This window comes from Sturnus vulgaris, chromosome 25, assembly GCF_052056855.1.
Source record: "Sturnus vulgaris isolate bStuVul1 chromosome 25, bStuVul1.hap1, whole genome shotgun sequence".
NCBI lineage: Eukaryota > Metazoa > Chordata > Aves > Passeriformes > Sturnidae > Sturnus > Sturnus vulgaris.
In genome coordinates, this window is record NC_142267.1 from 6,232,741 (window position 1) to 6,260,732 (window position 27,992).

The 27,992-nt window shown below is 54.4% G+C and overlaps 1 protein-coding gene across 6 annotated transcripts; it reads right to left on the reverse strand.

The window, feature by feature from the left end:
• On the reverse strand, nucleotides 1–27,531 carry VWA5B1 (von Willebrand factor A domain containing 5B1). 6 transcript variants are annotated; one of them, XM_088178650.1, is made up of 24 exons: nucleotides 27,288–27,530; nucleotides 26,925–27,078; nucleotides 25,112–25,353; nucleotides 21,823–21,993; nucleotides 21,417–21,566; nucleotides 20,833–21,055; nucleotides 20,514–20,656; nucleotides 20,147–20,278; nucleotides 19,761–19,885; nucleotides 16,638–16,814; nucleotides 13,711–13,821; nucleotides 13,070–13,272; nucleotides 11,230–11,344; nucleotides 9,569–9,754; nucleotides 9,144–9,339; nucleotides 8,020–8,207; nucleotides 5,623–5,842; nucleotides 5,147–5,464; nucleotides 4,400–4,537; nucleotides 3,752–3,880; nucleotides 3,215–3,289; nucleotides 2,782–2,851; nucleotides 2,466–2,589; nucleotides 1–2,251 (listed from the first exon to the last, which is right to left on the reverse strand). In XM_088178650.1, exons 3-24 carry the CDS (start codon nucleotides 25,125–25,127, stop codon nucleotides 1,373–1,375), a joined length of 4,089 nt encoding a protein of 1,362 aa, XP_088034776.1. In that variant the 5' UTR covers nucleotides 25,128–25,353; nucleotides 26,925–27,078; nucleotides 27,288–27,530; the 3' UTR covers nucleotides 1–1,372. The 6 variants fall into 6 exon arrangements, with proteins under 6 accessions (XP_088034776.1, XP_088034774.1, XP_088034779.1 ...); XM_088178648.1 differs by having other exon boundaries at nucleotides 21,405–21,566; nucleotides 27,288–27,529; XM_088178653.1 differs by lacking the exon at nucleotides 3,215–3,289 and having other exon boundaries at nucleotides 21,405–21,566; nucleotides 27,288–27,531.
• Nucleotides 27,532–27,992: the final 461 nt, after the last annotated feature.

Here is a 27,992-nt window from a genome sequence, read left to right on the forward strand (position 1 = left end):
TAGAGCAGGCTGTGATTTACTGGGACAACAACACTTCTGCAACAACAGAGAACACGACTGTGCCAAAGCACCCAGCCAGCAAACCTGCAGCACCTGCAGCACCTGCAGCACCTGCAGCACCTGCAGCACCGCCACACTGGGGACCCAGAGAGGTGACACCAGAGCAGAGACCAGAGGGGCTGCCTGTGGTTCTGGGGGCCTCAGCGAGGTGACATCAAAGCAGAGACTGGAGGGATGCTGGAGGTTCTGGGGAACCCAGAGAGCTGACACTGAAAGCAGAGACCAGAAGGAAGCTCCTGAAGACCCAAGAGAAGTGAAATCACAGGAAAGACCAGAAGGATGATCCTGGGGACCCCAGAGAGGCCACACTGAGAGCAGAGACAGGAGGGATACTCATGGTCCTGGGGACCTTGGAGAGGTGACACCAGAGCAGAGACTGGAGGGGTGCTCATGGTCCTCAGCACTGGTTTCCCTCCTGTGTCACCCCCAGACACACAGACACGGGACAGAAGCCTGCTGGGACAGGCAAGGCTGCTACATGCCAAGGAAGGGAGCAAAGGCAGCGGGTTCGGGATGGGCTCCGTGGGCATTGCAGCCACACTGCAGACTGTGGCACACAACTCCCTCCATAGGCACTTGATCCTTCAATCCCAGGCACCCTGGCTCTGCCTGTGAAGCTCCAAAGGCACACGTTGGCTGCAAGGGATCTCACAAACTCCTGCTGGGATTGCAGAGGGCCTGAGGGAGCCCAGCACCGTGTGGGTGTGATGGGGTCTGGTCCCAGTCTCCAACTGGTCTGGCTTCTTTTTGCGTGGCTGGGCTTGATCCTCCTGGCTGTGTGAGCAGGGCTGCTCTTCACGTGGTCATTCCCAGCCCAGATTCCCTTTGATCCATGACATGAGCATGTTGTCAGACCTTTGAAAGCTATCTGAGATGGCAGGAGCCAGGCAGGAGCCTCAGGAAAGCAGGGATTTGGGGCTGAGGGGCTGCAGTGGGGGCTTGGCAGTGATTCAGGGCTGGGAAGAGGCATCTAAGCAAGGACAGGGAAAGTGGAGCAGGCTACAAGATCTGTTCTGGAAACTGGGCTGAGACCAGAAGAAACCAGGATTGGAGGGAACTGCTGTAGCTGGAAGTGCTGATCCAGTCGAAAATAAAAAGCATCTACTGCAGGCAGTGGTAGGTTCCCTTCCAGGGCAAAATCCCGACTGCTGAGTGCAGGATTTTGCCCAGGCTGCTCTGTTTGCAGGGTTTGCTCTAATAAACACACACATCCCTGCAGCAGAGCAGTTGAGCTCCTTGGAGGCATTTCCTTAAGGATAGATCCCTGCTCCTGTGCCCTCACTAACCTGCCCAAGCTTCCCTCCTCCTGCTCTTACACACTGCCCGGGTTGTAGCACAGCAGGTTGAACTCCAGCTTTTCATCCCAGTGACGGAGCAGCACAAAGAGCTGCTGGGCTGCAGCTTTCACCGCGGCCAGGCTGGATCCCTCCGGGAAGCCCTGCCCGCTCAGCCACAGGCTGGCTTTGGCCGCCACCAGCTCCCACTCGATGAAGAAGGAAGCTGAGCTGTGCTCCAGCCAGGCCAGCGCCACCGCCGTGGCCCACAGCATCCCCTCGGGCTCCGTCTGCTGCTGCAGCTCCACGTCCAAGAGCAAAGCCTGGAGCTCGGAGCCGTCGCTGTCGCGGCCCCGGGCACCGTCGGCCCCGCACTCGGGAGGGGAGGAGAAGCTGCGGATGGTGATGGCAGGAGGGGACAGATCCCTCTCGGCTCTCAGGGCTCGGGAGATGCTCTCGGCTGCGCTGCCCGACACGTGCCTGAGGCGGCCGCTGTCCTCCAGCACTGCTCCCCGAGCGATGTCTGCAGTGCTGGGAGCTTTCCCTGCTCCCCGAGCGATGTCTGCAGTGCTGGGAGCTTTCCCTGCTCCCCGAGTGATGTCTGCAGTGCTGGGAGCCTTCCCTGCTCCCCGAGCGATGTCTGCAGTGCTGGGAGCCTTCCCTGCTCCCCGAGCCACATCTCCAGGGGTGGGAGCCTTTCCCTGCCCACCGGGGACCAGCAGCTGCTGGCTGGAGTTCAGGACTCGGTGCTCCGAGGAGGGGCTGCTCTTCTTGGGGCTGTAGGAGCCGGAGGGGCTGAGGGACAGGCGGTGGCAGGCGAAGGGTGATGTCCACTTCAGTTTCTCCATGGGGATGTTGATGGCATCACAGAAGGCTGAATTCAGAAGGAAGGCACCGCAGGCCAGCTGCAGGGACACCTGCAAGGGATGATGGGCACAAAGGGAAGCTTTGGCACACCAACCACTTGTGGGTAGCTCAGGAAAAAGGGATACATGGAACAGCTCTCCATCTCTCTGAGCAGGTCAGTGGACATGGTTGTCAGAGACAGCAGGAGGGAGATTTGGGGGGATCCTCCTCTGCTCCCCTGCAGTGACCACACAACCCCACAAGACCCAGGGAGGAGCTGCTCACCAGGGGAAGGTAGTCCATGCTCTCATTGTCACCCTCAGAGCTGGCTTCGCTCCCTCTGCCTGCAGATTTACTCATGAAGCCTTTGGCAGCTCGGACCAGCAGCATGGTTTTATTGAGGGTCAGCCTGTGAAAGGATGAAAAGGTGTTCGTGCCCTCTGTGCTCATCTTGACACCACCCTCCCCCCCAAAACCATCCCTGCTGCCCAGACACTGGCACCACGCTCAGTCCCTCCTCTCCCCCTGCTTGTGTTCACATCAGACCCATGCAGGTGAGAGGCACCTGCTGAGGTCAGAGGAAGGTCGAGCTGGCTCATACCTGGCAGCAAAGAGCCTCTCGATGGATTTTTGGGCTTGTGCAGAGGAAGCAGACAGGCTGTGGAAAGGCCCTGGGGAGAAACACAGTGCTGGGGTTACAAGATGCTACAGGGGAACAAAAGGGAGCAGAGCCCAGGCTCTGGGACATGGGCTTGTTTGGCTGCTGAATCTTTGGCAAAACCCTTCCTCTCCCCTTGCCTCGTTTTTCCTATATGGATTATAAAATTTCCATACCTCTTAAAAATGAACCTGGGGGAGATTTATACCAAAAGCCACATCAGGTTCCATCCCTTGCACCTCGGAATGAGTCAGGCTCTGTGCTCACAAGCCCAGTTTTAGGTCCTAAATTTTTTACAAAATTCCCCAAAACTCATCAGAAGCCCAAACCACAGACTCGATGGAGCTGCACCAAGTGCCAGCAGCTCTTTCCCTACCTTCAGGGGCACGGCAGCGCTCCCAGGCAGAGGAGGACAGGGTGCTGGAGGGTGTGGGGCTGCTCTCCTCAGCATCTGCAACCAAGGAACCACATCAGCAGCCAGCCAAAACCAGCACCTTCCCTGCCATGGCACGATGGGGTTAATGAGCCTCTTCAGGGCTCTGTTAATTCAGCTCTGGCTCTGACAGTGCCAGACAAGGTCCGATCCAACTCGTCTTCATTAGTGGAGGATTTGGTGACAAGTGAGTATCTCACATCCCCCCTGCCTCTAATTACAGCTGTTTCATCCTTCGTGTTATCCATGGTATGGCTGCCAATTAACTTCTGAGCACTGTCAGCAGCAGGACCTGTGATTTCAGGGTTTCAGGGGAAATTGAAGCTTCCTCACCATTTAAGGAGATGAGCCCCAGCCTGACACGTGTCTGGTGAGCACCGTATGCAAAGGGAAGGCAGAATTTAAAAAGACCAGAGAAAATGTCTCAAACCACTGAGATCTCTAGCAGCAGGAAGGAGATAAAACCCCAGGGAATCTTACTCATGCTGTAAAATCCATAATCTCCATTCTGGCCACACACTGACTGAGGACGTCCAGGGGAACAGCCACGCTGCCTTCTGTTTCCAGAACTCTTCTCTTTCCTCTGGTTGCTTTGCTTGGATGTTGCCCCTTGGCACGAGAGAAGAGAATGGCCAGTGTTAGAGAGGGACTGGCACAAGCATGATGGCAATGAAACCACAGAATGAGCTTGGTCAGGAACTGGAGTGACAGGACAAGGAGGAATGGCTTCAGACTGGAAGAGAGTAGGTTTAGATGGGCTATTGGAAATAAATTCTTTGATATTTGGTGGTGAGGCCCTGGCACAGGTTGGGCTGCTCCATCCCTGGAAGTGTCCAAGGCCAGGTTGGAAAGGGCTTAGAGCAGCCTGGGACAGTGGAGGTGGTGGCAGGGGGTGGAATGGGATGAGCTTTAAGGTCTCTTCCAACCCAAAACATTATGTGATTCTATGGTCACCTTTTCCCTGGCCATGGGAAGAGGTTCTTGCCACCAAGAGCTTGGCCATGGCCTTGGGGATGGGTCTGGTGCCAAATTGTGCTGTGGCTTCATGAGGTTTACCTTGAGAGAAGTTTCCCAGTGACACCTTCCCCGCCAGGACAAAGTTCCAGCCCTGTGCCAGCCCCAGGTTACCTGTGTGGGTGTACTGGACCAGGGAGGGCAGGTAGGAGCTGGTGCTCAGGTCCACGGGCACAAACACTGTGTACTTGCTGATGACATTACAGGCCTTGCTGGTGTGGACAGCGCTGAGCTGGAACCGCCGCCCAGACCCTGCCACAGGAGGGACAGCAGGGTCAGAGCCCTGACAGGGCCCTGTGGGCTCCCCTGCCCCTCACACCCAGCTCCCAGACCCACCTCTGTGCTTGGGGATCCCTGCCCAGCAGGGGCTGTATCCCTGTGTCCCTCTAAACTCTGCCTACTGCTACTCCTGCTCTTATTTCACAAGCCCAGATGCACTTCAGGGTTGACACAGCCCGGGGATGTGTGTGGCCCAGGGCAGTGATGTGTGGCTGCTGCTGGACTTGGATGCCACTTCCCAGCTCCGAGTGACTAACTCCTTAAAAATAACTGTGTTACCTCATGCATGAAGCAGAGGAATCACAGAATCATGGAACATACTGAGTCAGAAGGGACCCTCAAGGATCATCAAGTCCAACCCCTGCTCCTGAGCAGTGAGAAGGAATATGAGCTTGGGAATGATCATGTGCAGAAGCAGAAGAGCACAAGGCAGCTGAAAAGGGCTGTTATTTGGGAGCTGTGTGAGACATTCCCTAATATTTCACCACCAGCAGCTTTTGTTTTCACTCCAGAGGCTGCTGAGACTGCTGGAAAGCCTTCCCGAGGCCAGGCAGGGTCTGCCTGCAGCCAGCTGTGCATTACCATGCTCGATTTCACACTCCCTCTCGGCGAGCTGCTCGAAATCCTGGATGAGTGACTTGGCTGCCAGGTGGTGGAAGGTCTCACTCCACAGGTCTGTGTCACCATCCTCCTGGCTGTCCCGCTCTCGGAACAGAGGGTGGATATCAAACGTGACTTCCCACTGCACAGGCTCGTTGTTCCTCAGCCCTTTCACCACTGCCTTGCAGAGGGTCCTGGGGGAGCGTGGGGAGCCACAGGCAGCGCCAATATCCAGGTCCTGGGGCTCCCAGTCGGAGGAGGTCTCTGTCTCAAAGGTGAGGGATGGATGCTGGGCAGACTCTGCAGAGAGGGGAGAGGCAGATCATTAACCACCTCCCTGGGAGCTGAATTCCCCACTGGCACCACAAATCATCATTAATACTTCCCAGTTTTCACACGGTGCCACCAAACCCCTGCACGGACGGGCTCCCTGCCCACGGTCCCCGTGTCCCGGTTACCCAGATCCCCGGGGCTCCGGCTGCCCGACGAGGAGTGCAGGCTCCTGATGCCATCCAGCGCTTCCAAGCCCCTGGCTGGGGTTTCCTGCAGCCCCTCTGGCAGTGCTGGGGAGGTGGCATCGTGGCAGAAGGACACACAGCTGTGCTGGAGCAGGGCCGGGCGCCGGGCACCTGTGCCACGGATCCTGGTGGCAGAACCGTGCGGGACGGCCGGGAGGGGCTGTGAGCAGAGAGATGTAAGGGCTGGATGTGCTGCAGCCAACGGCACAGACCTGCCCTGTGCCCTCTGATCCTGGCACAGACCTGCCCTGTGCCCTCTGATCCTGGCACAGACCTGCCCTGTGCCCTCTGATCCTGCCTCACACCTGCCCTGTGCCTTCTGATCCTGGCACAGACCTGCCCTGTGCCCTCTGATCCTGCCTCACGCCTGCCCTGTGCCCTCTGATCCCATCTGCTCCCTGCCTGACCCCAGCGAGGGATGCAATCACACAGGTCCTTCCTTCTGCCTATTCCCGGCTGGGATCCGTGCCCAAAGCCTCCACCGGACCTCGGGGTGTCCCCAAGGGACCCTGGCCCCAGGGGCTCCTTACCCAGACACACAGAAGGTGAAATATGAGTTTCATCCCTCCAGACATTTTAATGACTTCACTTGGGAAGCAAAGAAAAGAAGAGAGACAGAAAGATCAAGGACCAGTTGCTTAGTAACGAAAGGAGAGAGGCGCAGGGGATGGGAGAAAGGAATTTTTATCTTTTTATCTTTTCTTTTTTTTTTTTTTTTCTAATGAGACTGTTTCTCCACTTTCAGGAGACATGAATCCCCCACTCCTGCACCTTTGGAACCACATCCCACACAGATGCTCCCCTCTGCAAGGTCTGGGTTTCATCCCTGTCCTCAGGGCTGCGAGGAGATCCATCTAAACCAGACTCTACATTCCTAAGACATCACCAGCAAGGAACAGAGGTGGTAGAAGGTGGCGGATGGAAGGTTACTTTCTCTGAGTGACAACAAGGATATGACCTCCACCACCACCACCTAAATTTTGTTGTTGTATGACACCACCAGCAAAACGGAGAGCCAGGCAGCTCCAGGCGTGATTTACCAAGCTAATATTGACACATCCTGCCTGACCCTTTCTGTTCCAAACCTGTTCCCTCTCCTGCCTGAGCTCTCCTCCCAGCCAGAGGAATCCAGCTGGGAATGGAGCTGGGGGTTTAAGCTGCCCATGGCTGGTGCTGACCTTTCCTTCCCAGCACGGCAAGAGTGGAGATGAGCTGAGGGCTCTGCTTCACACCCCTGAAAATGTCAAGCCCTGGCAGCAGGACTGGGAGCCCTGGCAGCAGGAGGGATAGCAAAACCAGGCTGCATTTAATTAAGAGCAGGCAGCATACTGTTAACCATTTACTGCCCTCCAGAAGGGAGTCAGTTCCACCCCTGCCCACACACCGAGGGCAGGAGGATGCTCTGAGCACCTTCCCAATCCAGGGAATGTTGCCAGTACCCCTAAAACCTGCTTGTTCTTGGTCACTGATGCTGTTCACCCCTCTCACTGCTGTAGCCTGAGGGCAGAGGTCTCATCCCTCCCTGTGGAGCCCTGACCCTCCTTTCCCCTTTGTCACCTCATCTCCCCTCCCACCCCTCACCCAGTGATCTCTAACCCACAGCAGAGGGGAAATGAAAGTCCCCAACATCCCACTCCGAGTTTCCATGGGAACACAAGTGCTGCTGGTCCTCCCAGCCCTGCAGATGCTGATTGCAGAGCAAAGCATCCCAGCAGTGCCAAGGATGAGAGAAAACTATCCCTATCCTTCCCACAGATCAGCTGAAAAATCTGCCCAAATTCCACCTGCTGCAGGCAGGGGACAAAACCCTGTTCAGCAGATGTATCATCACACAGGCTCACATCTCATCCCGATGCTGTGTAAGGCTGTGGTTCCAGCTGGGAATCTGTTTTGGCACTGAATTCCTTTTCCCTGCCGGGCACAGAAGTGCCACAGCCATGGGGAGAGTTTGAATCCTAAATTGTAGGGAGATAAGAAGGACCAGATGAGCAGCAAGGTGAAGCACAGGCACTAAGGGGAAGGGGAGCAAGGAAAAAGCAGGCTCCCATGGGGAGGGACTGCTATGGGATATCAGGATGGGACTCTGCTCCCTGCTTGGCTCATTTCCCCCGTGCTTGTGATGTGCTGCAGGGCTATATCTATCATCTATATATATTATTATATCTATTATCTATATATCTATATCTATATCTATTATCTATATCCATTATCTATATCAATATTTTAGGGCTAGTGTGAGTCAGGCCCTTTCCCTAAGGCTCATATCCACCTGATATTTTCCTGCTTCTCCTTGCTGGCTTCCACCTGCAGGCAAAGCCCTCCTGGGGCATCACCTACCTGGACATCCACCTGCCAGGGCTCGGGGCTGACCTGCTGCAGGTCCTGCAGGTGAGTTTTTCGGAGGGGGTTTTTCACCAGGGCTGTGCCAGGGTCGCTGGCTGTGGGCACCTTCCTGCGAGGCTCGTGGTCAGAGATTTGGGTGGTGCTGTATGCTCGTCTCCTGGACAGAGCCTTCACATCCATCCCTGTGATGGGAGAGAGGATCAGCTCCACTCTGGATGGGATCAGCCAGCACCATCCCCGTGGCTCATGGTGGGAGGCAGGGAGCCCTCCCCAGGGTCCTGCCAAAGCTCAGGGGGCCACACTCAGCCCTGCAAAGTTTTAAGCAAAGCAACGAAACCACAAAAGGAAATAGAAACACTCATAATTCCTGGGGATGTCAAGAGAGCAGGTTGGGAAGGTTTTGTCTGAGGAGTTTTCAGCCAAAAAAAGCCTGACTGCATTTCCCCAAACCTCCCTAGAGAAGACAAAGGGTTTACTAATGAAATTTAATTAGTGCAGACACGCTCCTGTCAGAGCAAGACTAAAATTTGCCTTGGAAAGACACGATTTCTCATTGCTTTTGACAAGTTTGAGGGGATGCACAGCACAGCTTCTCTTGGAATAAAAGGGAAGAACATCCCATGAGTAACAGAGGTTTCCCCAGATCCGGGGTGCAGCCAGCTGCTTTGTGCTACACGCTGCTGACACAAACACGCAGCCAGGCCATGGTGGGGAGGAGTGACACCCTGGGGACGGGGCTTTGGATCCATTCCCCCCACTCCTGACTGGGAAGCTGCTTTGCAGGTACAGGGATGGTCTAGCAGAGCTACTCATTTGCTCACTCCACTCCTCCTCACACGGCTTGGGAAGCTTGTAAATAATTATGTGGCCAAAGCTAAAGCTGCTTTGAAAATCTCCAGGGAACCCAGCTCACCAGGGCTTCCCTTGATTTCCTGACAGGTTTGGATAAAACATCCAAACCAAACAGACTTGCTCAAGCCTCAGGAGATCTGTCATCTCTCCTGCAAACTCCTCCAGCTCTTTGCAGCTGAAGACATGTGAAAATCAGGCAAAATAACTGAGGGGCAGTGACAGGAGTTTGATTAGAGAGACAGGGGCGTGTACAGAGGAAACCTGACCCGTGTCCGTGTCCGACTCTCCCCCAGGATCTCTGCCCACGCCCAGGCGGTCGGGGGAGTGCTTGGTGGGGCAGGAGCCCTCCGAGTCTCTGGAGTGGTTCCAGCTCTCCAAGCCTGCTCCCTCTTCCTGGGAGTGGAAGAAAACAGAGCTGCCCGACTCCTGGGAATGCATCATGCTGTACCGCCGCCTCTTGTCCTGGGGGAAGCACACAGAGGGAACAGGTCCCACCACCGTGTGTGGCCACCAGCTCCCAGCTGGGACAGGCTGCACCAGCATCCCTAGGCACTGCTGTCCCCAAACCCCCACCCAACACCTTCCTAAGGACACAGCTGGGCAGCAGGAGACACCCCCCGACCATGCACAGAGCCAAGACTCTGGTGCACACCCCAACACTCCCCACTCCTGGCACAGCCCCACAACTCACAGATCTGGGGTTGGAGAGGTACGGGGAGGTGTCACAGATGACACCATAGCTGAGCAGACGGTCACCAGGGAACAGGCAGCTGCTGCTGACAGGGGACACCAGGGCCTCGGTGCTCTCGGGAAACACCCACTCCACAGACACATCACTCAGGACTGGTGCCATCGCCTTCTTCAGGGACCTGATCATCTGCAAAGGGCAGGGGAGGGAGGTTCAACACCAGCTGGACACGGTGTGAGCCACGGTGCACGTGCTGTGTGCTGCAGGGAAGGGGAACATTCCCTCAAACAAACCCATCAGTTGATTCCCACCCTCTCCTGACAGCCTGCTTCCTCTCAGTCTACTCTGACACCCATCCCAGCACCCCCATCTCCTCGGCACAGTTATACTTGACAGAGGTTGGTCTTTTCCAGCTGAAATGACTCCATGATTCCATGATTTTTTACCATGAGCAGATAGTGATGGAGCACAGGGCTGATCTCACATCTCTGCCAGCCCAGAGCAAGGTGGGAGTTTATGGCCTGAGGGATCTTTCTCTGATATGAGACTGCATCCCTTGCTCCCCTCCAGCACCCAGGAAACGCTGTCAGCCTTCACTGGTCTGAGCCCCAGCCCCTGTCCCGAGCCCAGCCCTCACACACTGATGTTTTTGGAACAGCTCATTGCTGGCACAAGTCCCTGCCAGAGATCAGCAATGCTGTGCCAGTTACACATGTGGAGAAGACCAATATCTGCGAATACCTCATGGACAAACCTCCCAGGGAGCCATCTACATGAGCTTCCCTGCACGCCAAGGGAACTGAACACCGGATTTAGAGATAGAACAGCTCAAATATTCCCTATTGTTCCCTGCTTTTTCACAGGCTTGGAAAGACACACCAGGCTGTGTTTCATAAGGCCATTAATTGACGCCTCAAACTGCTGAAGGCACCGAGCTGCACAGCCTGAAAAGCTCTTATTAATAGCTCTTATTAAACACCTCTCTCTTCACTGTCTTTGCTTTTAATTTACATCAGAAATGTTGATGCCATTCTGTCTTAGAGAGGTTTTTGTGTGCTCCAGGCTCCTGCAGAGGGTGGAGCTGCAGAACTCCTCCTTGAGAGATCAAGAAAGTAGGAGCTGGCTTTTTGGAGATATTTAGGAGCTAAAGACCCAATTCTCTGTGGGTTTAGTCAAGCAGCAGGTGACAGGCTGGGCTCAGTGCATTCACCAGGGGACAGAGCCATCCCTGGGCCGGATTTGAAGCACACGGTTTTACTCTTCATGGGGAGAGAGGGAATGGAGAGGCTTTAAAGTCAGCTTAATAAGCAAAGCCATCACAGCACATTCCTCTCGCTCCAACCCCGAGTCCTTCTCGCCTGAGCAACGCCAGGGCTGAGCCCGACTTCAAAACTAATTGGCTGCTTTGATGCCGGTGCCTCTGCCCCGGCCGTATCTGCGGCAGAGCTGCCTTTGAAGGCAGAGCTGCTGCACCGCAGCCCCCAGCCCCAGGCAGAGGGAAAAACACCCTCCCACCCCCCTGGAGATGTTCTTTCACCCCCTCCTGCTCGCCCACCTGCTGCCAGGAGGGGTTGGGAAGGCAGGGCCGGGATGGGGAGTGAACCTGCTGGGAGTCTCGGTGAAGCAGAGCATCGTTCCAGCCCCACGGGGACTGGGGGCTCTACCTTGGGCTGCAGCCTCTCATCCTCCTCCAGGAACTCGGAGCTGCCCCTGGACACGGCAGCCAGACCCTGGACCAGCCTCCTGCAGGCGTTGGGCCCAATGCCGAAGCTGTAGCACCTGCAAAGGGACAGGGAAAATCGGGATCCAAAGGAAAATCCAGCCCCGTGTAGCCCACACTCTCCCTCAGATAGAAATTCCCTCTGACTTTTTCCCACTGCTATATCCAGCAGAATAACCAGCCCCTCTTTTAGGTGGGTGGCAGGAGGGTTGGGAACCTCCCAGTGCCTAAAGAAGCTCCAAGGGAGATGGAGAAGAACTTTGGGCATGGTCATGGAGTGACAGGACAATGAGAAATGGCTTCCCACTGACAGAGGGCAGGGTTAGACTGGATATTGGGAAGAAATTCTTCCCTGTGAGGGTGGGCAGAACCTGGCACAGGGTGCCCAGAGAAGCTGTGGCTGCCCCTGGATCTCTGGAATTGTCCAAGGCCAGATTGAACAGGGTTTGAAGCACCCTAATCCATGGAAGGAGTCCCTGCCCATGGTAGGGGGGTGGAATGAGATGGGCTTTAAGGTCCCTTCCAATCCAAACCATTCTGGGGTTCTGTGAACTGCCAGCCCCTCCCTCTCAGCAGACCCCAAACCCCTTCCCCAAAGACCAGCCTTCAGCAGTGACACTCAGGGGTTCCCAGCAGGACCTCAAGCCTTCCCTTCCTCTGCAAACACAAACAAGCTGCTTTGCTCTCAGTTCAGCTCTTTTCCCTGCTGGCTGTGGTCAATAGCACTAAATATCCATTAATTATCTCTGCTTCCAATGAAAATAAACATTTTCTCAAGGAAGGAGGATCAAGCCAGGTGAGGCTGCTCCCCCCAACTCTCAGGTCTATGAATTAGGATTTTGTTTGGACTGAAGGCTGGAAGTCAAGCTAAGTGGGGATGGATGTGCCAGGAAGCCAAGAGGATGGGAATGGGTGGGATGTGGCATTTGAGCAGGGCAGTGGGCTGCTGAGACAGAAAGCACCTTCAGCAGCAAACTGCATCTGCACAAGGGGCTTTTCTCTTGCAGGGTTTTAATCCTCAGATGGCTGCAAATCCTAGGCCAGTCTCACACCCCTCCTAAATAAGGCTCTGACCTTCTTTTAAGACTGGCCATGCCCAGGACTCTCCCTCCCAGGTTCACCCAAGACCATGCTCGAGCTCTGATTGCATTTAACCCTCCCCTGCAGCTCCACAGAGCAAGGGGTGGGATGCCCTCTACACTGGGAAACACTCAGACCTCTGTGCAGGTACAAACCCACAGAGCAGCTTCCCTCATAACCCTGAAGTCTGAGAGATGGAAGAGGAATCAAGATTTCTTATATTTTTCTCATGTTTTGTGCCCCTTAAAGAGGCAGAGGAGAAATCAGAACAGCCTGTGATCAGGGCTGGGGAGCCAGGCTGGGAACTCGTGCACAAATTAGCTGCTTTTTACATTGCTCCCTTTCAGCATATTCAATTCTGCACAGCCCCATCCTGGAAGCAGCTGGGGCCAGCCCCAGATGTGCTTTAAAAAAAAATGGAAAAAAAAGCAAGGAAGATTGTTGGCGTGTCAATCTCTCCTAGCAGGAAGCATCAGCCGAGAGCTGTGAAGTTGTCAGCTCAATTATCCAGCTTTTGATTGTTTAAAAAGCATCTGAACTTCTGGGATCCGTTCCAAACCCTTTGAGGTTCTCCCATGGCTCAGAGCAGCAATCTCTCCTGCCTCTGTCTCTGAAGTGGGGATGTCTGTGAGCTGGAGCTGTGCTCAAGGGGAGGCACATGCCAGCCTGTGCCAGATTCTGGCCCTGCAGGGCTCAGTGTGTACCTGGTGGAGCACGAGTGGTCCCGCAGCAGCTCCAGAACCTTCCCGGTGTTGCTGATGGCCCCGGCTGTCAGCACAAAGAGCAGCCGGGGGTGGCCCCTGTGGATGGGCTGGCGGGTCACCCACTTCAGGGGGGATAAGAGGTTGATGCTGCCCATATCAGCCTGGATCCTCCTGATGCTCTGGCAGGCCATGGCCAGGCTCTCCTGCCCAAAGGAACGGTGGAATTGTCAGCACCAGCACCCTCCGAGCACCAAGGAGAACCACAGGAGATGCTGAGGGAGTTGAGGTTGCTCATCCTGGTGAAGGAAAGGCTTAGGGGAGACCTTAAAGCCCCTTCCAGTGCCTAAAGGGGCTCCAAGAGAGCTGGAGAAGGAGCTGTCCTCATCCCTGGAGCGACAGGACAAGGGGGAATAACTTTAAGCTGGAATAGGGCAGGGTTAGATTTGGTACTATAAGGAAATTATTTACTATAAGGGTGGTTGCCCAGAGCAGCTGTGGCTGCCCCTGGATCCCTGGAAGTGTCCATGGCCAGGCTGGATAAGGCTTGGAGCACCCAGGGAGAGTGGAAGGTGTCCCTGTCCCTGTGAGATCCCTCCCCACACAAACCAGTCTGTGTTTCTGTGGACTGTGGGTTCACATACCTCACAATAGGCTTGGCTGACAGGAAAGAGGGTCTTGAAGGTGGATCCAAAGCCAATGATGTTGAAGAGACACTCTGGCATCAGGCTCTTGAGAATGACCAACAGGGCATCCTGAGGGGTGGAAAGCAAACAGACACCAGCACACCTGAGCTCTCCCTGGCTGCCCCAGCTCCCAGGAAAAGCTCTGCCCAGAACCATCCCATTTTATCCCCACCTTCATCTCTCAACAAACCAACTGCTTCTTTCCCATGTCTCCATATGACCCTGCTCTTTTCAAAGTCCCTTGATGATATTTGGGACCAGAAGCAGTGAGGAAAACGGGGAGTCTTTGGGGAAAAAAAGACAACAAAGAACTGAACAATTTTTTCTGTTTGTTTTTAAGGGATTCAATTTGTGCTGGCAACACAGTGCTGCAGCACAGAGCTGGTGGGTGAGAAGCAGAGTGTGAAATTGAGAAGTGCGACACGCAATGCATCTGAATGCCTAAACTCGAAGAAAATAAACAAACAGCTTTAAGTTACACAAAAGGAAAAGCCTCCCTCATCTCCAATTCTCTTGTATTCATAGCTGGTTTCAATTAAAATAACTGGGAGACAACAGTTTTAAGCTATTTTCTTTACCAGAGGTGGTTATCTAATGTGCCTATTCCTAGGCTTTACATAAGGCAAGAGCAACTCGAATTGTCACAGTGATATTGTGGACAAGTCCAGGACAGAGCTTGTGATCAGCAACTGAGCAAGAGCTGCCTAAGGAGCTCTTGAGCTTGTAGGAGCAATTATGTGGCAGGAGAGGAGGCCCATTTAAAGCAAGTGTTTATTTAAAGCAAAATGTAAAGCAAAGTGTTCAGGAGCAGCTCAGTTCTATTTAAATGCTGATCAAGGCAGACTCCTGCCAGTCTGCCGAGGGCAGCAGAAACCTTCGAGCCAGCCCCTGGAGGAGCTGCCAAGGTCAAACAGGCACCAACTGCCTCCCTGAGTTGTCCTACCAGAGGCAAAGACCAAGTGAGGGACACAGTGAATCCCCTGCCCGGGTCCAGCAGGGATGTGGTGCCAGGTCAGCCCAGCTCCCAAAGCCTGTAAGACTCAGCACCAACACAGAGCTGGAGCACTGAAAATCAGTGGAATGATGTACAAGAACAGGGCTGCCCTTTAACAGGCTCTGGAGTACTCAAATCCAAGCTGTTATCTCAAACCTACGAGGATATATTTATACCACTGCTCCCAGATGGCTCCTGGGATGCTGGCTCTTCCAGATCTCAGTGCTGACATCCCATCTTGGAACTCATTACAAATACACAAATACAAATTTCCAAATATTTCTCTTAAAGCACTTCCCAAAATGGGCAACTGATGCCTGCTTGCTATTTCAGCAAGCAGAAAGATTTATTGCTTCTTCTGGTAAATATTGATCTTGATCCTGTTGCACTCCATAGCTATATGGCAACTCAATAAGGAGGGATGTTTGCTTCTAGAAAAGTCAATTCCCAATTATTAGTGCAGTTTTGCCAGCAAGCACCATCACAGCCTGGCTCTTCTCCCTGCTGCATCAGGGTGGGAAAGGAACTGGCTGCAGGAAATTTAAATTTAAATCCCTGAATTTTCCACTCCAGCTGCTTTGGAAGGATGCCCTCCTGCTCCACACGGGCCCTTCCACCCCATCCCTGAGTGCATCCTGAGGCTGCACAGCTCCAAGACTGTCATGCCATGCATCCAGGCAGCTGAGGATGATGCAGAAGGTTCTACCAATCAAAACCCACCCAAACCCTCTCAGAACAGCCCCTGCAAGGTCCCTGGTGTCTGCAAGTGACAAACAAGGATGGGACACTCGAAGGAGGGACAGTGAGTTTCTCCATTGAGGTATCTCCTCCAAAATTTCCCTCAAAATAGTTTTTCCTGAAGGGGAACAGCTTTTTTCCTGTTACTACAGCCCTCCTGCCATGGGGTTTCCATTTCAGGACCTCTAAGAGAAGGGCTCTGATCCTGCAGGTCCCTATCCCCAGGGGACAATCCTGCCTCCACAGAGGCTGCAGACACTGTGGTGCCCAAACCCAGCCATGCTGGGAGTCAAAAAGCAAAACTCCACTGTGAGACAAGATTCCCAGACTCCTAAAGATGCTGGGGGAAGGGGGTACAACTCCAGAGATACCCTGCTCCCCTTGGGAACAGCCTCCCTATCCCAGGGGATGTGCTGCAGCCATCTGCAGGCTCCCCAGCATCCCCATCCTTGTTGCTGAAGGTGTCTGTCCTTCTTCAGCAGTTCCCATGGAAACTGGAGGCAGATGGGAAAAGAGATGTGCTAAAAGATGGACAAGCTCAGGAATGGGTTCGTGGGAACCTCATGAGGTTCAACAGACCAAGGGCAGGGTCCTGCACCAGGGCTGGCTCTGGGTAAGAGCTACATGTGACAGGGGAACCTCAGACCCACAAAATACCCTGACAATGTTATTTTTTATCTAGAGGTCTTGACACACCTCCCATAACCATCCACACCAGGCTGCTGGTGTTCATTTGTGTTTGGAAAAGGGATGTCTCATGGTTAAATCATTTCTGTGGGTTCACAGAGGTGCCCATCAGCAAAACCTCTCTTAATGCATGGTCAGCACCTCGCTCCCCTTGGAGCTCCCTGGAGGTTTCCTCCTAGGCAGCCATCAGCCAAAGTCCTCCTGGAGACAGGGAGAACTGGAAAAGGGATGCACAAGACATGCCAGCAAGAGAGGGAAGGAAAATCATTTTGCATTTTATGTGCTGATAGGAAGAAAGGGAAGAGACTGGGGGAAATCACCTTCATTGCAGGCACCAAACAAGTGCCATGGTTACCCCATAATTACCCCCCATCCCCTGATAATGAACACTTATGCTCTCAGCACCCCCACCACTCTCTCTCATTCATCCCTGTTGACAGGCAGGTGCTTCCCCTCCTGCAGGTACCTTGGCACGGCTGATGTTCACACCACTCATGCTCCTGCTGCGGTCTACCAGGAAGATAAACTCTCCCTGGGCTTTCCTGAGGCCTGGCTGCACAGTCCTCAAGTCAGGGCAGAAGTTGAGCATGATGACAGGGTGGTGGGGGATGTCCTTGTTCAGTCGCTTCCTGATGATTTCCATCTAAAAGAAAGCAGGAGAGAGCTCGAGAGGTTGGTCTTTTCACCCCATTTCAATTTGAGGGGAATCAGAGCAGGGCTAAAAATGTGAGTGCATGGCCTTTTGTGGACCAGAATCTGCTTGTTCTGGCCCCAGAGGTGACAACAGCAGAGTGGGCCAAGGTCCAGGTCCTGTTCTGTCCATACCCACAGCATTCACCATCCCTGCAAGTGTCCAAGGCCAGGCTGGACAGGGCTTGGAGCAAGCTGGGATAGTGAAAGGTGTCCCTGCTCACAGGAGGGGTGGGACAAGGTAAGCTTTGAGGTCCTTTCCACCAAACTATTCTGGGTTTATATGGAGCAACTGCTCAGATAAACTCAGATAAAAGCCTGGAGAAGAAATCAAAAGACCTGGCCCTATCCAGCACCTTGCAAAACTGCTTCTCCAAACATTTCATTAGATCCTTCCCAAAATCCTGGTCCATTAGCACAGCTCAGCATCCCACCGAGGCACAGCAGAGTTTTTCTCCGTGGTCACTCATTAATGAAGTGTGAGATGCAGCCCTTGATCTGCTGCATTCAGCACTCCAATTCATTCCTGCCACCTCTGGTTTGCTGCTTTTTCTGCCCATGTCTTTTATCACTTTTCTTTGTAGGGATTGAAAGGCTTTGGAAAGCTGAACCGTCTGCTCTGGCCGTGGTTCGATAGGAACCTGCACGATCCCTGCACTGCACACAGCTCCAATGGCTCTCTGCATTTTCTCTCCTTCTATTTCAAGTATTCATTACAAATGGGATAAAATTAAACTGGTAAAAACCTCTTGTGCTGGGCTTATAATGTGCTGTTATGTGTGTATCAAGCAGTATCACAGCCTCAGCTGCTTTGGAGGGAGCTCCAGGACTCCACATCAGCCCAGCCGTGGCCTTTCATCCCTGGGACTGAGTGTGGAAACAACTCCTCAACAGCAGCTCGATCCTCAGGGGCCCTGTTTGCCTCTTTTCTCCTCTTTCTGGCTGCTTTTCTCCTTGGTTTCACAGGGAGTAAACCAGACCCCAGATAACTGGGCTTGTTTTCTCCAGCCATGACTCATATACCTCAGTCTAAGAACTGACGACCAACCTTTGTTTTGTAAAACTCACCAACTCCCAGTGGCTCCACACACACACAGGCTCTGCTTTCAGCTCCTCTGCCTGAGTGCTGCTTCTCTGACCCAGTGAAAAGACAGGTCCCACTCACAGGAACGAGCCAAGCTCCCACTCATCCTCCTGCCTTTCCCTTCTATGCTATGGGGTATAAATTAATCAGCTGCTGAGAAATCAAAAGGCTTTTTCCATTTCCATTTCCCTCCAGCCATATGACATTATTTTCTTTAACAACTTTTCTAGTTTATCACATTCCAGACTAGAGTGTTCCTTGCTGTCTCTGTCCAAATACTGAATCATGGCCCTGGACCTATCCACAGAACTGCCTGGAATGCTCTTGGGTATCCATGACATAAATTTCCTGTGTGATCAGGATGAGCCCATATTTTGGGATTTCTCACTGGCTGGAGAGAATTTTACAGGCAAATCTTCAGTAAACAGCTTCAGAGGAGCTACTACAGGTCAGCCAGAAAAGAAAACATCTCCTCACCTCCCTTCCATTTCCCCTCACCCATTATCCAATTACAGTAAACTAATCAGATTTTGTCGAGGAAAGTTGATTCCAGTGTGCATCCATCCCCACCAACCTACAGCTGACAGCATCCAAGCCTTTTGCATAACAAACAGAGGGAGGAGAATTAATTATCATTTACTGCTGAAATTTCTGGGCTAATTTAATTTAAGCCAAGAAGTGGCCAGTGCCCTGCTCTGAGCAGCAGCAATTCCAGCCCATCATCTACCCCAGGTATTCCAGGCATTTCCTCTGCTCCCTGCAGTCGTTTCCCAGTCCTCCCGGGGCACAGGTGGCTTTCCTGTAGGGAAAAGTCTCCAGAATGATCCCCCCTGAGATAATTTGACATGCTAAAGACGCAGAAATAATTAGGGAGCCATCCGAGGCGTAGCGTGGGAGTTTCATCTGTTCCACCTGCCACACACTGAACACAATTAGAGGAGATGCCTGCAGAGTCCCAGCCCTGAGAGAGAGAGTGGAGGGCAAAGGGAAGGGAGGAGAGGAGGGTTGACAAGTCTCTGGTAAAAGGAGAAATCTCAGCAGCACGGGGAGGCACCCCTGCAGCAGGTCTGGCATGTCTGCCAAGAAGGACCCGGGGTCAGACACGTGGAGAAGGAGTTTTGGGGGAAATTAGCATCCCTGGGCACACAGGAGAGCCCTGGCTGTGTAAAACAGGAGCTGTCAGCCCCAGCTGTGGCCACACAAGCACAACCTGTCCCTTAGGGGAAGATGCCCACCCTGGAAATCAGGAAGGCTCTGAGCTGTCTGCCCCTTTCCACTGATCCCAGACACGCCAAAGTGTTGGGCTGTCACTCATTCCTTCAGAACTGCTGGAAGACGAGGCACAAATCCCAGCACAGATATTTTTCTCTTTGCTGCTCAGCAGAACAAAGAGAAGTCTCTCCTACCTTGTCTTCAGTTCAGCTCATTATTCCCAGGAAAATCACTTCTTTCTTTCTGACAGCTACCCAGAAACAGTAAACATTTACTGAGCAATTAAAAGAATATTTTATTCTATGTCATTGCAATAATTATAATACCCTTAATGGTATCACAATGCACCTCTCTAATTATGCTATGCTAGACTAGCACTAATTATACACACAATAACCATCTCAGAGCTCCTTCCCCTCTCAGTTTATCAGCAGCACTGCTGAATTTCCCCCTCTTCCTCCACACAAGCCCCTCTCTGAGGGAGGATGCTGCAGGTCTCATTGGGACAGTGTAATATCTGATGCTGGAAACACAGAATCATCTTCTAGCTCAGCTTCAGTCCATGGAAAGCCTCAGCTGACACCTGCAGCTTGTGTTTCTCACCTTTTTCTTGGCACTGGGGTCTTTCTTAGTGCCTTTAATGAAATCGTTCTTCCCCTTCAGGTGTCGTTCGTACTCTGCAGGGGTCATGTCACCCTTTTCCATTAAGACGTGGGGCATGTGGGGCTCTGGAAATGCAGAGAATTGTGTGAAGAACAGCCCTGGTTACACTTTGGGTCTGGCAGAGATGCAGGCACTCTTGGTTGGGAAAACAACTGTAACTGTGAGCTGGGGAGCTCAGAAAACCCTGAGAGGGGCCAGGATTACCTCCTGGAAGCCTAACCTTGACAATATTTGCAACACCAGCACTAACCCAGCTGTCTCCAGAGCTACAGACGAGGATCCCAGGAAGAGGCAAGAGCAGCAGAGGGGAAGCAGAGGCCACCTACCACTTGGATGAATCAGGATCTCCACGGGTCTGTCGAAGGTGTGTTTGTTGGCCAGAGTGATCACGATGCTCTTGGCAGAGGGAGCCGAGGGGTCGGCGTCTGCCCGGATCTCGTGTGTGGGGCTCTCAACTCCTGCCCGGGGAAACCCAGGAGCCAGCAGGGATTGAGGATGGGGGAGAGCAGGGAGAAGAAATGACAAGGTGGCAGAAGACAGGAACCCATCTTAGCATCAACCCTGTACTGGTAAATCCACCCCAGCACCGTGAAGGTGCCAGCACAGATTTACATTGTGGAGGAGGAGTGTGGACATTGCCTTGGGGAGGTGATAAACCAGCCTTGTGCAGCAGGACAGCCCCAGTGCTCTTACCTGCCAGCAAACACGGCCCCCGGATCTCCAGGTGGAAGCTGAACTCATACTCAAAGGGGTTGGTGGCCTCACTGTCCAGCAGCTGAGCCAGGCAGAACCTGCTCCCCTGCTCCGGGCTCCCCGATCCACAGAGGTGTTTGTCCCTGCAGTCAGATAAATCCAAATAAACCCTGTGAACATGTTCTATCCCCCCAGGAACTGCAGGTCGGCCAGAGCCAAAGCCTACAGCCACTCTCCAGCCTCCTGCAGCTCCTGCTCAGCCAGCCCTGCATTCCCCAGGATCCATCCCACACACAGCCCACCCTGTGGTTTTACATACGATCGGAGCGGGTGGCTGGAAAAGCTGCTGGCATTCTCCAGGCTGGGCTGGGGGACCCTGGGGACACACACAGCTGGCAGAAGGACCCTCACCACCCCACTGGGCAGTGTCTGCAGCTCAGAGGAGGTGCTGATGAAGATGGAGACACTTTCCAGGGGAGGAATCATGCCCAGGCTAGCCACAAAAACGATCCTCTCCAGGTCCTCATCCATCATAATCCTTCCTGCACAGAGATTGGACCACATCAGGTATTGCAACCATGGAAAATGCTCCTTTCCAGGCCTCCCACAACCCCCAGGCCTGGATCAAACACCCAAAGCTCCCACTGCACACGTCAGTTTTCTCTAAAGAGCCCCAACTTCTGCATCACTCCTTTGGCTGCTCAGCAGCTGCAGTGCTTTTCAAGATGGATAAGAGTGACACTTTTGGCATGAGCACAACAACCCCTCAGCCTCCCAAAAGGAGCTCCCTTGGTGCCACAGCATACACCAGCCAGCACCCCCTGTCACCTCCCCACTCCCCTTCCCCTCCTCTTCTCCCCACATTCCCTAAAACACCCTCAACCCCCTCACCACTTCCATCACCAGCTCTTCCAGGGGGGAGGCTGCAGCTGTTGAAGTAGGTGCCATCAATCTTGGCTTTGTCTTTGATCTGCACTGTCACGGTGCGCTGGGACACGGCCGCCTCGAAGCCCACCACAGTCGTGCCCTCGTCCAAGGGGTACACAAAGAGACCTGCCAGCCAGGAGGAGTGTTAGCAACACCCACCTCTTCCCTGCACCTACCGGCCAGGTCCCTCTTGGCACTTCCCAAGTGGGAAAAAAATCCCACTTGTGGGATTTTTCACACCCAAAAAGTTGTAGACTTGGACACAATACACTTGGTTGTGCTTCCCACCAGCATCTAAAGCTTGAAGGCATGCACAGAAACCCAGCACTGGCATATCCTGACTTTGAAGTTCTCATTCCAAGCTTCACTCCTTAAAACTTGCCTTCCAAAGCCTGGGGGTCTGGGTTGTGGTAGGTGAGCAGGGCTGTCATCCCAAAGGCGTAGCCGCTGACACAGGATGTCACCTCGGACGCAATGAGGGGCAGCTGGGAGAGGGTGGCCCAGTTCATCAGCCCTGGCATCTTCCCGAGGGTCTCTGGGTGATGATGGAGAACTGGAGAGAGAAAGGTGAGAATGGATGTGGAGCCCAAAATGTTTGCATGGCTCTGCTCTCATTCTGAAGCCCTGAGGACAGAAAGGTGAGTGACCTGGGAGAGGATGAGACCCGGATCAGACTGCAGTGGGGATGGGGAATGGAGCAAGAGCCCAGTGGGAAGACACAAGGAAAACCCTTGCCCCAAATCCCCATTGGTACAAGGGAGGAGGTTCAGATGAAACCTCCCTGGCTGGGCACAGACAGCCCCGGAGGTCCATGGCCCCCAGCACCCACACTGCTGGAGTCTGGGCAGAACAGTCTTAACATCTTTTTCTGTCCCTCTTTCCCCTCATTATCCTCCAAACCAACAACTTTCTCCAGGATAAGACTATGATCATGAGCGTTTTCTTCTGGGGAAGGAAGAGTAGGCAGGCAGAGCCAGACATCCTCCTGCCCTCCCCCCCATGCCCTTGCCCATCCTCATCCTCGCTGATTTCGGGGAGGTGCCACTGCTCTCTGCCCTGCATCTCCAGATCCTTCCTGCAAAGGGCTGACTCATCCCTCCCTGTGCTCAGCCGGCACATTCAGATGCAAAGTGACTCCTTCTGCCAATTACATCCCAACTCTTTTCCCTAAGCAGGTTTTTCTCTGTTACAGCTCCTCTCCTCCAAGCCTCAGGGTTTTAAAGGAGACTTTTCAGGTGGATTTTAGGGCCACATCCCGCTCCCCCGGGGAAGCGGGAGAAGTTGCTAGGCAGCAGTTCTCCCTGGCTGGCTCTGCAATGCTTTATGCAGTGATTTACGAGGCCCAGGAGAAGCCAGCAGCACTGAAATGTATCAGTTTATCATTCCCTACCAGTCCTGCGTTATTAAAACCCACCTTTATATGCAAATGCCACAGAGGACATCAAGGCCACGAGCTCGATGAGTGCTCGGGCAGGAAAACGGCGTTCAGAAAGGAAAAAGGGAGAGCAAGAAGGGAAATGTCCAGGATGGGGGAGAGCAGCCAGGGAAACCGAGCCCAGGAAACAGCAGTGAAGATGATGATGATGATGGAGGGCAGTAATCCCAAGGCACGCCCCTGAATCCCGGCCAAAAAACTCAGCCATTCTCGATTTAATCCACCCTTCCTTCCACCACAAACGCTGCTTATGCCAGGAGCTGCCCAGGAGGTCGGGGATGCGTCCATGGGGATGAACAGGAATCCTGCCTGAGCCAGGGAAGGCCACCCCACACCGGGATGCTCCAAGCCATGCCAACAAGGCTTGGGAATTCAGGAGCTGGCAAGAGTACACCTGCCACAGGGAGAGATAATGAAGGTCCCCTCACTTCGAGATGTGGCAGAGGCCATCCAGGTATCAAGGAAGTGATTTAATGCCAGGTGGGGGAGGAAGGAGGGGGAATGATTTTACCTTAGGGAAGAAATAATAATGGGAAGAAGCTCTCATCCAGCTTGGCACAACAGGAATTCATTACAGGACTGCCAGAGGGGTGAATTTGGGCTCTAGGAGTGTGACTTCAGCTTGGAAGCAGGGACTTAGTGCAGAGCCATAGGTGAGATCCAAGCCCCTCACATCTCCTCACCCATGGAAAACTGGGGACATAGCTCCCATGGGAACCACTCTGCCAGCAGGGATTTCTGCATCACCTGGGCCAGGACAAGCACTAAGGGACCCTTGATGAGATGCAGAGCCCTGTGCCATGTCCTGTTTAATCCAGCCAGGAAAGTTGCACCTCTCCTGCAGCTCCGAGGTGGCTCAGAGGAGCCTGGCACCAGCTCCTGTGCCAGCCAAAAAATCGGCCCCACAAGGACAGGGAGGGCTCAGAGGGCTCTTCCCAGCAAAAACCCTTTGATAGGGGATGCTGCCAGCAGAGCCATGGGGCTGCTCCACACAGCTCGTGTCACCAACGCCATCAAGTGACTGCAGCATGGAAAGGGAGAGAGCAGAGAGGTTGGAGTGAGGAAGAGCAGTGGGAAGGCTGGAATCTCTGCCCTGTGCCCCCCAGGAGCTCAGCACCGACCCCTTGCCTGCTCCCCATCCTGCCTTTGCTGCTCTGGGATATGTGCTCAGTCTCCATTCAGGCCACAGGGCCTGACTCTCAGGATGGGACCCAGCATCCCAAAAAATTAACAACAGCTTGACACTGCACAGGGTACCCCTAGACCCACCCAGTGCTCAGTGTCCCCTCACTGCCACCAAACGTGTCCTGCCTCCCACACACAGCAGGTGTGGGGTGATCCCACAGACCTGGCCAGGTGCCTCCCACCTCACCCTGCATCTGGAGAAAAGGGAAACCACTGGTTAATACCTTCAGCCCTCAAAATACACCTGTAATTGTCAACTAGAGAGCACCTCAGAGCTGGGGACACAGACATTGTCCCTTGGCCAGCCTGGCACACCAGGCTGCTACTGCACCGAGCTTTTTTCCCCCCCTTCCTTTGTAAGCATCCTTTCCATGACAATCCCCTGCTCTTCCTGGCCGCGGAGGGGAGGGAGGCAGTGAACCGTGATCACCCCACTCCAGGCAATACCCTGGGCCAATTCCTGGTCCCGACTGCCGGGGAAGGCGCTGCTGCCGCCGGTGCCGGTGGCGAGCAGGGAGCGCGGGGCTGCGAGCTGGAGCACAGGCTCCAGCCCCTGCACAGTCTGTCCCAGCACTCCCCAGAGCCTGGGCATGGACTTTATGGGGTGGGAAAAGGTGTTTATGTGCCTGAAAAAAAGGGGGTGGTGCCTGGAGCACTGCTTGGAGCTTCTTGGGAGTCCCTCTGTGTCTCTAAGCACTGATGTGCCCTCAAAAATATTGTCTGAGCATGTGGAGTAAAGACAGGGGCAGAATAATGCTCCTCTGAGGTGTATTGAAAAGGAAAACAGAGCAAAACTGTGAGCACACAGCCTGGCTTCTGGCAGGACCCGACTCCCAGGAGCGGGTTGGGGTCCCAGCTGTTCCACACCACAGGACCTGTGGCATTCGCAGCCGACAACAGGACAGGGAGAGCCAAAGCAGGAGCTGGGATAAAACCCGACACAGCTCCACCCGGCTCTGCTGCCTGTAGGGCAGGAATCAGGGGCACCCCGGCTGCTTCTGCCCCCCAGGACAGGAAGGCATCCGTGTGAAGCCCAGCCCTGATGCCACACCTGATGTCAGACGCATTTTTGAGCGGCTGAGTCACTGCCCCGCCCTGCGGTCACCCCTGACCGGCCACAAACGGGTTCCCTTGGACATCTGGCCTCCAGGTCCGAGCTACACCTGGGGCACATCCCCAGTGCTCAGAGGTTGCCTGGTTTTCTGCAGCTGGGTAAAATATTCCTTCCACGTCGTCTGTCTCAATCAACACTGACATCCAGTGGCTCGCCGGGATGACGACAGCCGGAGCGCCCTGTGGAGATGTACAAGTGGAGAGAGATGGCCAAGGACGCCTGTTGCACCACAGCCTCCCATCAGCATTCCTGGGCAATCACCCAGGGAAACAAACTCGCCCCTGTTTGCAAATCCAAGACAGGAGAAGCCTTGCACTTCCCAAACTCTCAGGGCTCTCAAGTAGAGTCACCCTCGGAAATTCTCCCTGGTTTTCAGGGGCAGCAAGGCTCAGGGAGCTGCTGAGGGACCCCTGACTTCACCTGCCTGATCCACATCACTGCAGGTCATGACTAAGACATGCAGGAGCCCTCGAGCTGCTTTATCCCAAAGCTTGAGGCTCAAACCTGGCCAGGAAACCGAGATCAACCCCCAAAATACCTCTAGGAAGCAATAGGAGGAAATGGGGCTTGAAAAAGCACCCAGAGCACTGTCCTGTGTGGAAGAGCCATGGATCCACCATGGCAGACCTGTGAGATACTCTCAGGAAAAGCTACAGGAATTGTTCTCCCATCTCCAGCCTTCCCTTGCCTCAGTCTGCAAGTGGAATATCCCACTTGATGGACAACCAGGAAAACAGCCACTGCAGACCCCCCAAAGGGTGACAACACGGCAGTGACAAGGATTCCTGGCCCCAAGGGCACCCTGAGGCCTTGGATATGGAAATTGGAGAAAGGTTGGGAAGCAGCTGCTCCTGCCAGAGCCCAGTGAAAACAACTTGGTCCCCCTTCCCGAGGTGATGCAGTGCCAGGCTGGGACATGATTGACAGCCCTGGCAGAGACAGATTTTGGGGAATGTCAGCTACAATGCTGGCAAGTGTCTTGGACCACCAGCCTGGCCCAAGAGTTGGGTCTCACAGACCTGGATTCATGTCCCAAGCCCCTTCCTAGAGCTGTTTATCACACATTTCTGACACAGGGGTTAGTTAACCCCCACCTTGCTGGGCTCACAGCTGTGGGGAAGATCTCTGGGCTGAGCCAGAGGGGGGTGTTGGCCCAGACACCCCTCAGCTGGGCTGCTTCCTGCTTGGGGTGCATCCAGATCCAAGGAGGATCCACACAGGGCCCCCAGGAGCAGCACTGCCCTTCTCCATCCACCCCTGTCCTGCCCTGCCCCAGCCAGTGTGGTGGATTCCAGCCAGGTCTCAGTGTTTTGACCCTTACAGCCCCCCTCACCCTGCCAAGGTCACTCCTCCTTCCCCAGACAATGTGTCCACAGACGGGTTATCCCACTTTGCTGCCCAGGACAGCAACAGCCCATCATCCCCAGCACCATTCCCCCATCCATCCCTGTCCTCTGCCTGCACTGAGACAGACACAGTCACTACCAATGTCTGTACAATTTTTGGGGAGGGATGGGATGTTCCGGGACTCACCATCCAGCTGGGAAAAAGCAAGGCTGGGAAGCAGCAGCTTGCAAAGTGTGGGCTTGTGCCTGCACAAATATTATGACAGGGATTTCTTCAGTGAGCGGCTTTGTGCTGGGATCGTGCACAGCCTTGGGAAGTGACACACACACACACCCCTCACACCCACCCCTGCGGAGCTAAAAAGGTGCAGGAGCAACTGGAGAGTAGCCACTGCTTTTCTTACCTTTCCTGGGAGAGAGGAGGAGGAGAAGGAAGAAGGGGATGGGGGGGTTGGAGCAACTTCACCCACTCTTCCAGCCCCTCTGCGGCTGGGCTGGGGGGGCAGGAGGGGCAGGAGGAATCCCGAAGGCGACAGGCACGGCTGCGGAGCGCTGTCTCTGGAAGACAGGGAGAGAGGGAGATGAGGAGAGAGGGAAAGGGAGGGAGAGAGGGAGAGGAGCAAGCGCCGGGGCTTGGGGTGGGGGAGCGCTGCACCAGCAGCCACCTCAGCAACCGGTGGTGTCACCCCCCGGACCCTCCCCACCGGGCACCGGGGCTGGAGGAACCCGGGGAGTCCGGGGGTCCCGGGGGGGAGGAAGGCTCTTACCGAACCGGCTGCAGCAACATGTGCCCGGGGAGGCTCTGCCCGGAGCCGGGAGGGTGCCTGGCTCCCCTGGGATGGGGGGGGATTCCGCATCCCCAGGGTGGGGCTCTCGCTCCCCACCGCTGACTCAAAGTGTCCGGAGCTGTCTGGGTGACCATCATCATCATCATCATCATCATCACCCAGTGGAGCCATTTGTTTTGCCAGGGAGGTAACCATGACAATCCCCCCGAACACTGTGGCGGTTCCCCCTCCCCTCCTGAGCCCGGGGGCTGCAGGGGAGGGAAAGGGCGAGGGGTGAAGCCCATCCGGGAGGAGGAGATGCCCCCGAGCTGGGCAGGCTGGTGGGAAAAAGAGGCTGCGAACTCCCCTTACCCATCCCCACAATTTGTCTCCCCGGGATTTTCCGCAGCAGCTGCTGGAGGGGAAGAACCCACCGCATTCACCTTTGTCATCCCCTTCCTCTTTCAAAGGAAACACCCCAAAGCCCCCCAAAATCAGGATGATTCACTGCTCACTGGCCTTCTCTGCAGCCCTAGGCTGGATCTCTCTTCCACCCTTGCTGCTGCCCCCATTCCCATCTCAGCTCATGCACTCTCTCCTCCTCAGGAGCACCCAAAGCCCCTCAAGCACAGCCCCCATCCGTGGGGGTCCAGAAGGACCCTCCTCGCAGGAGCAATGCTGTCACTGAGGGATGCCCCTGGTGGG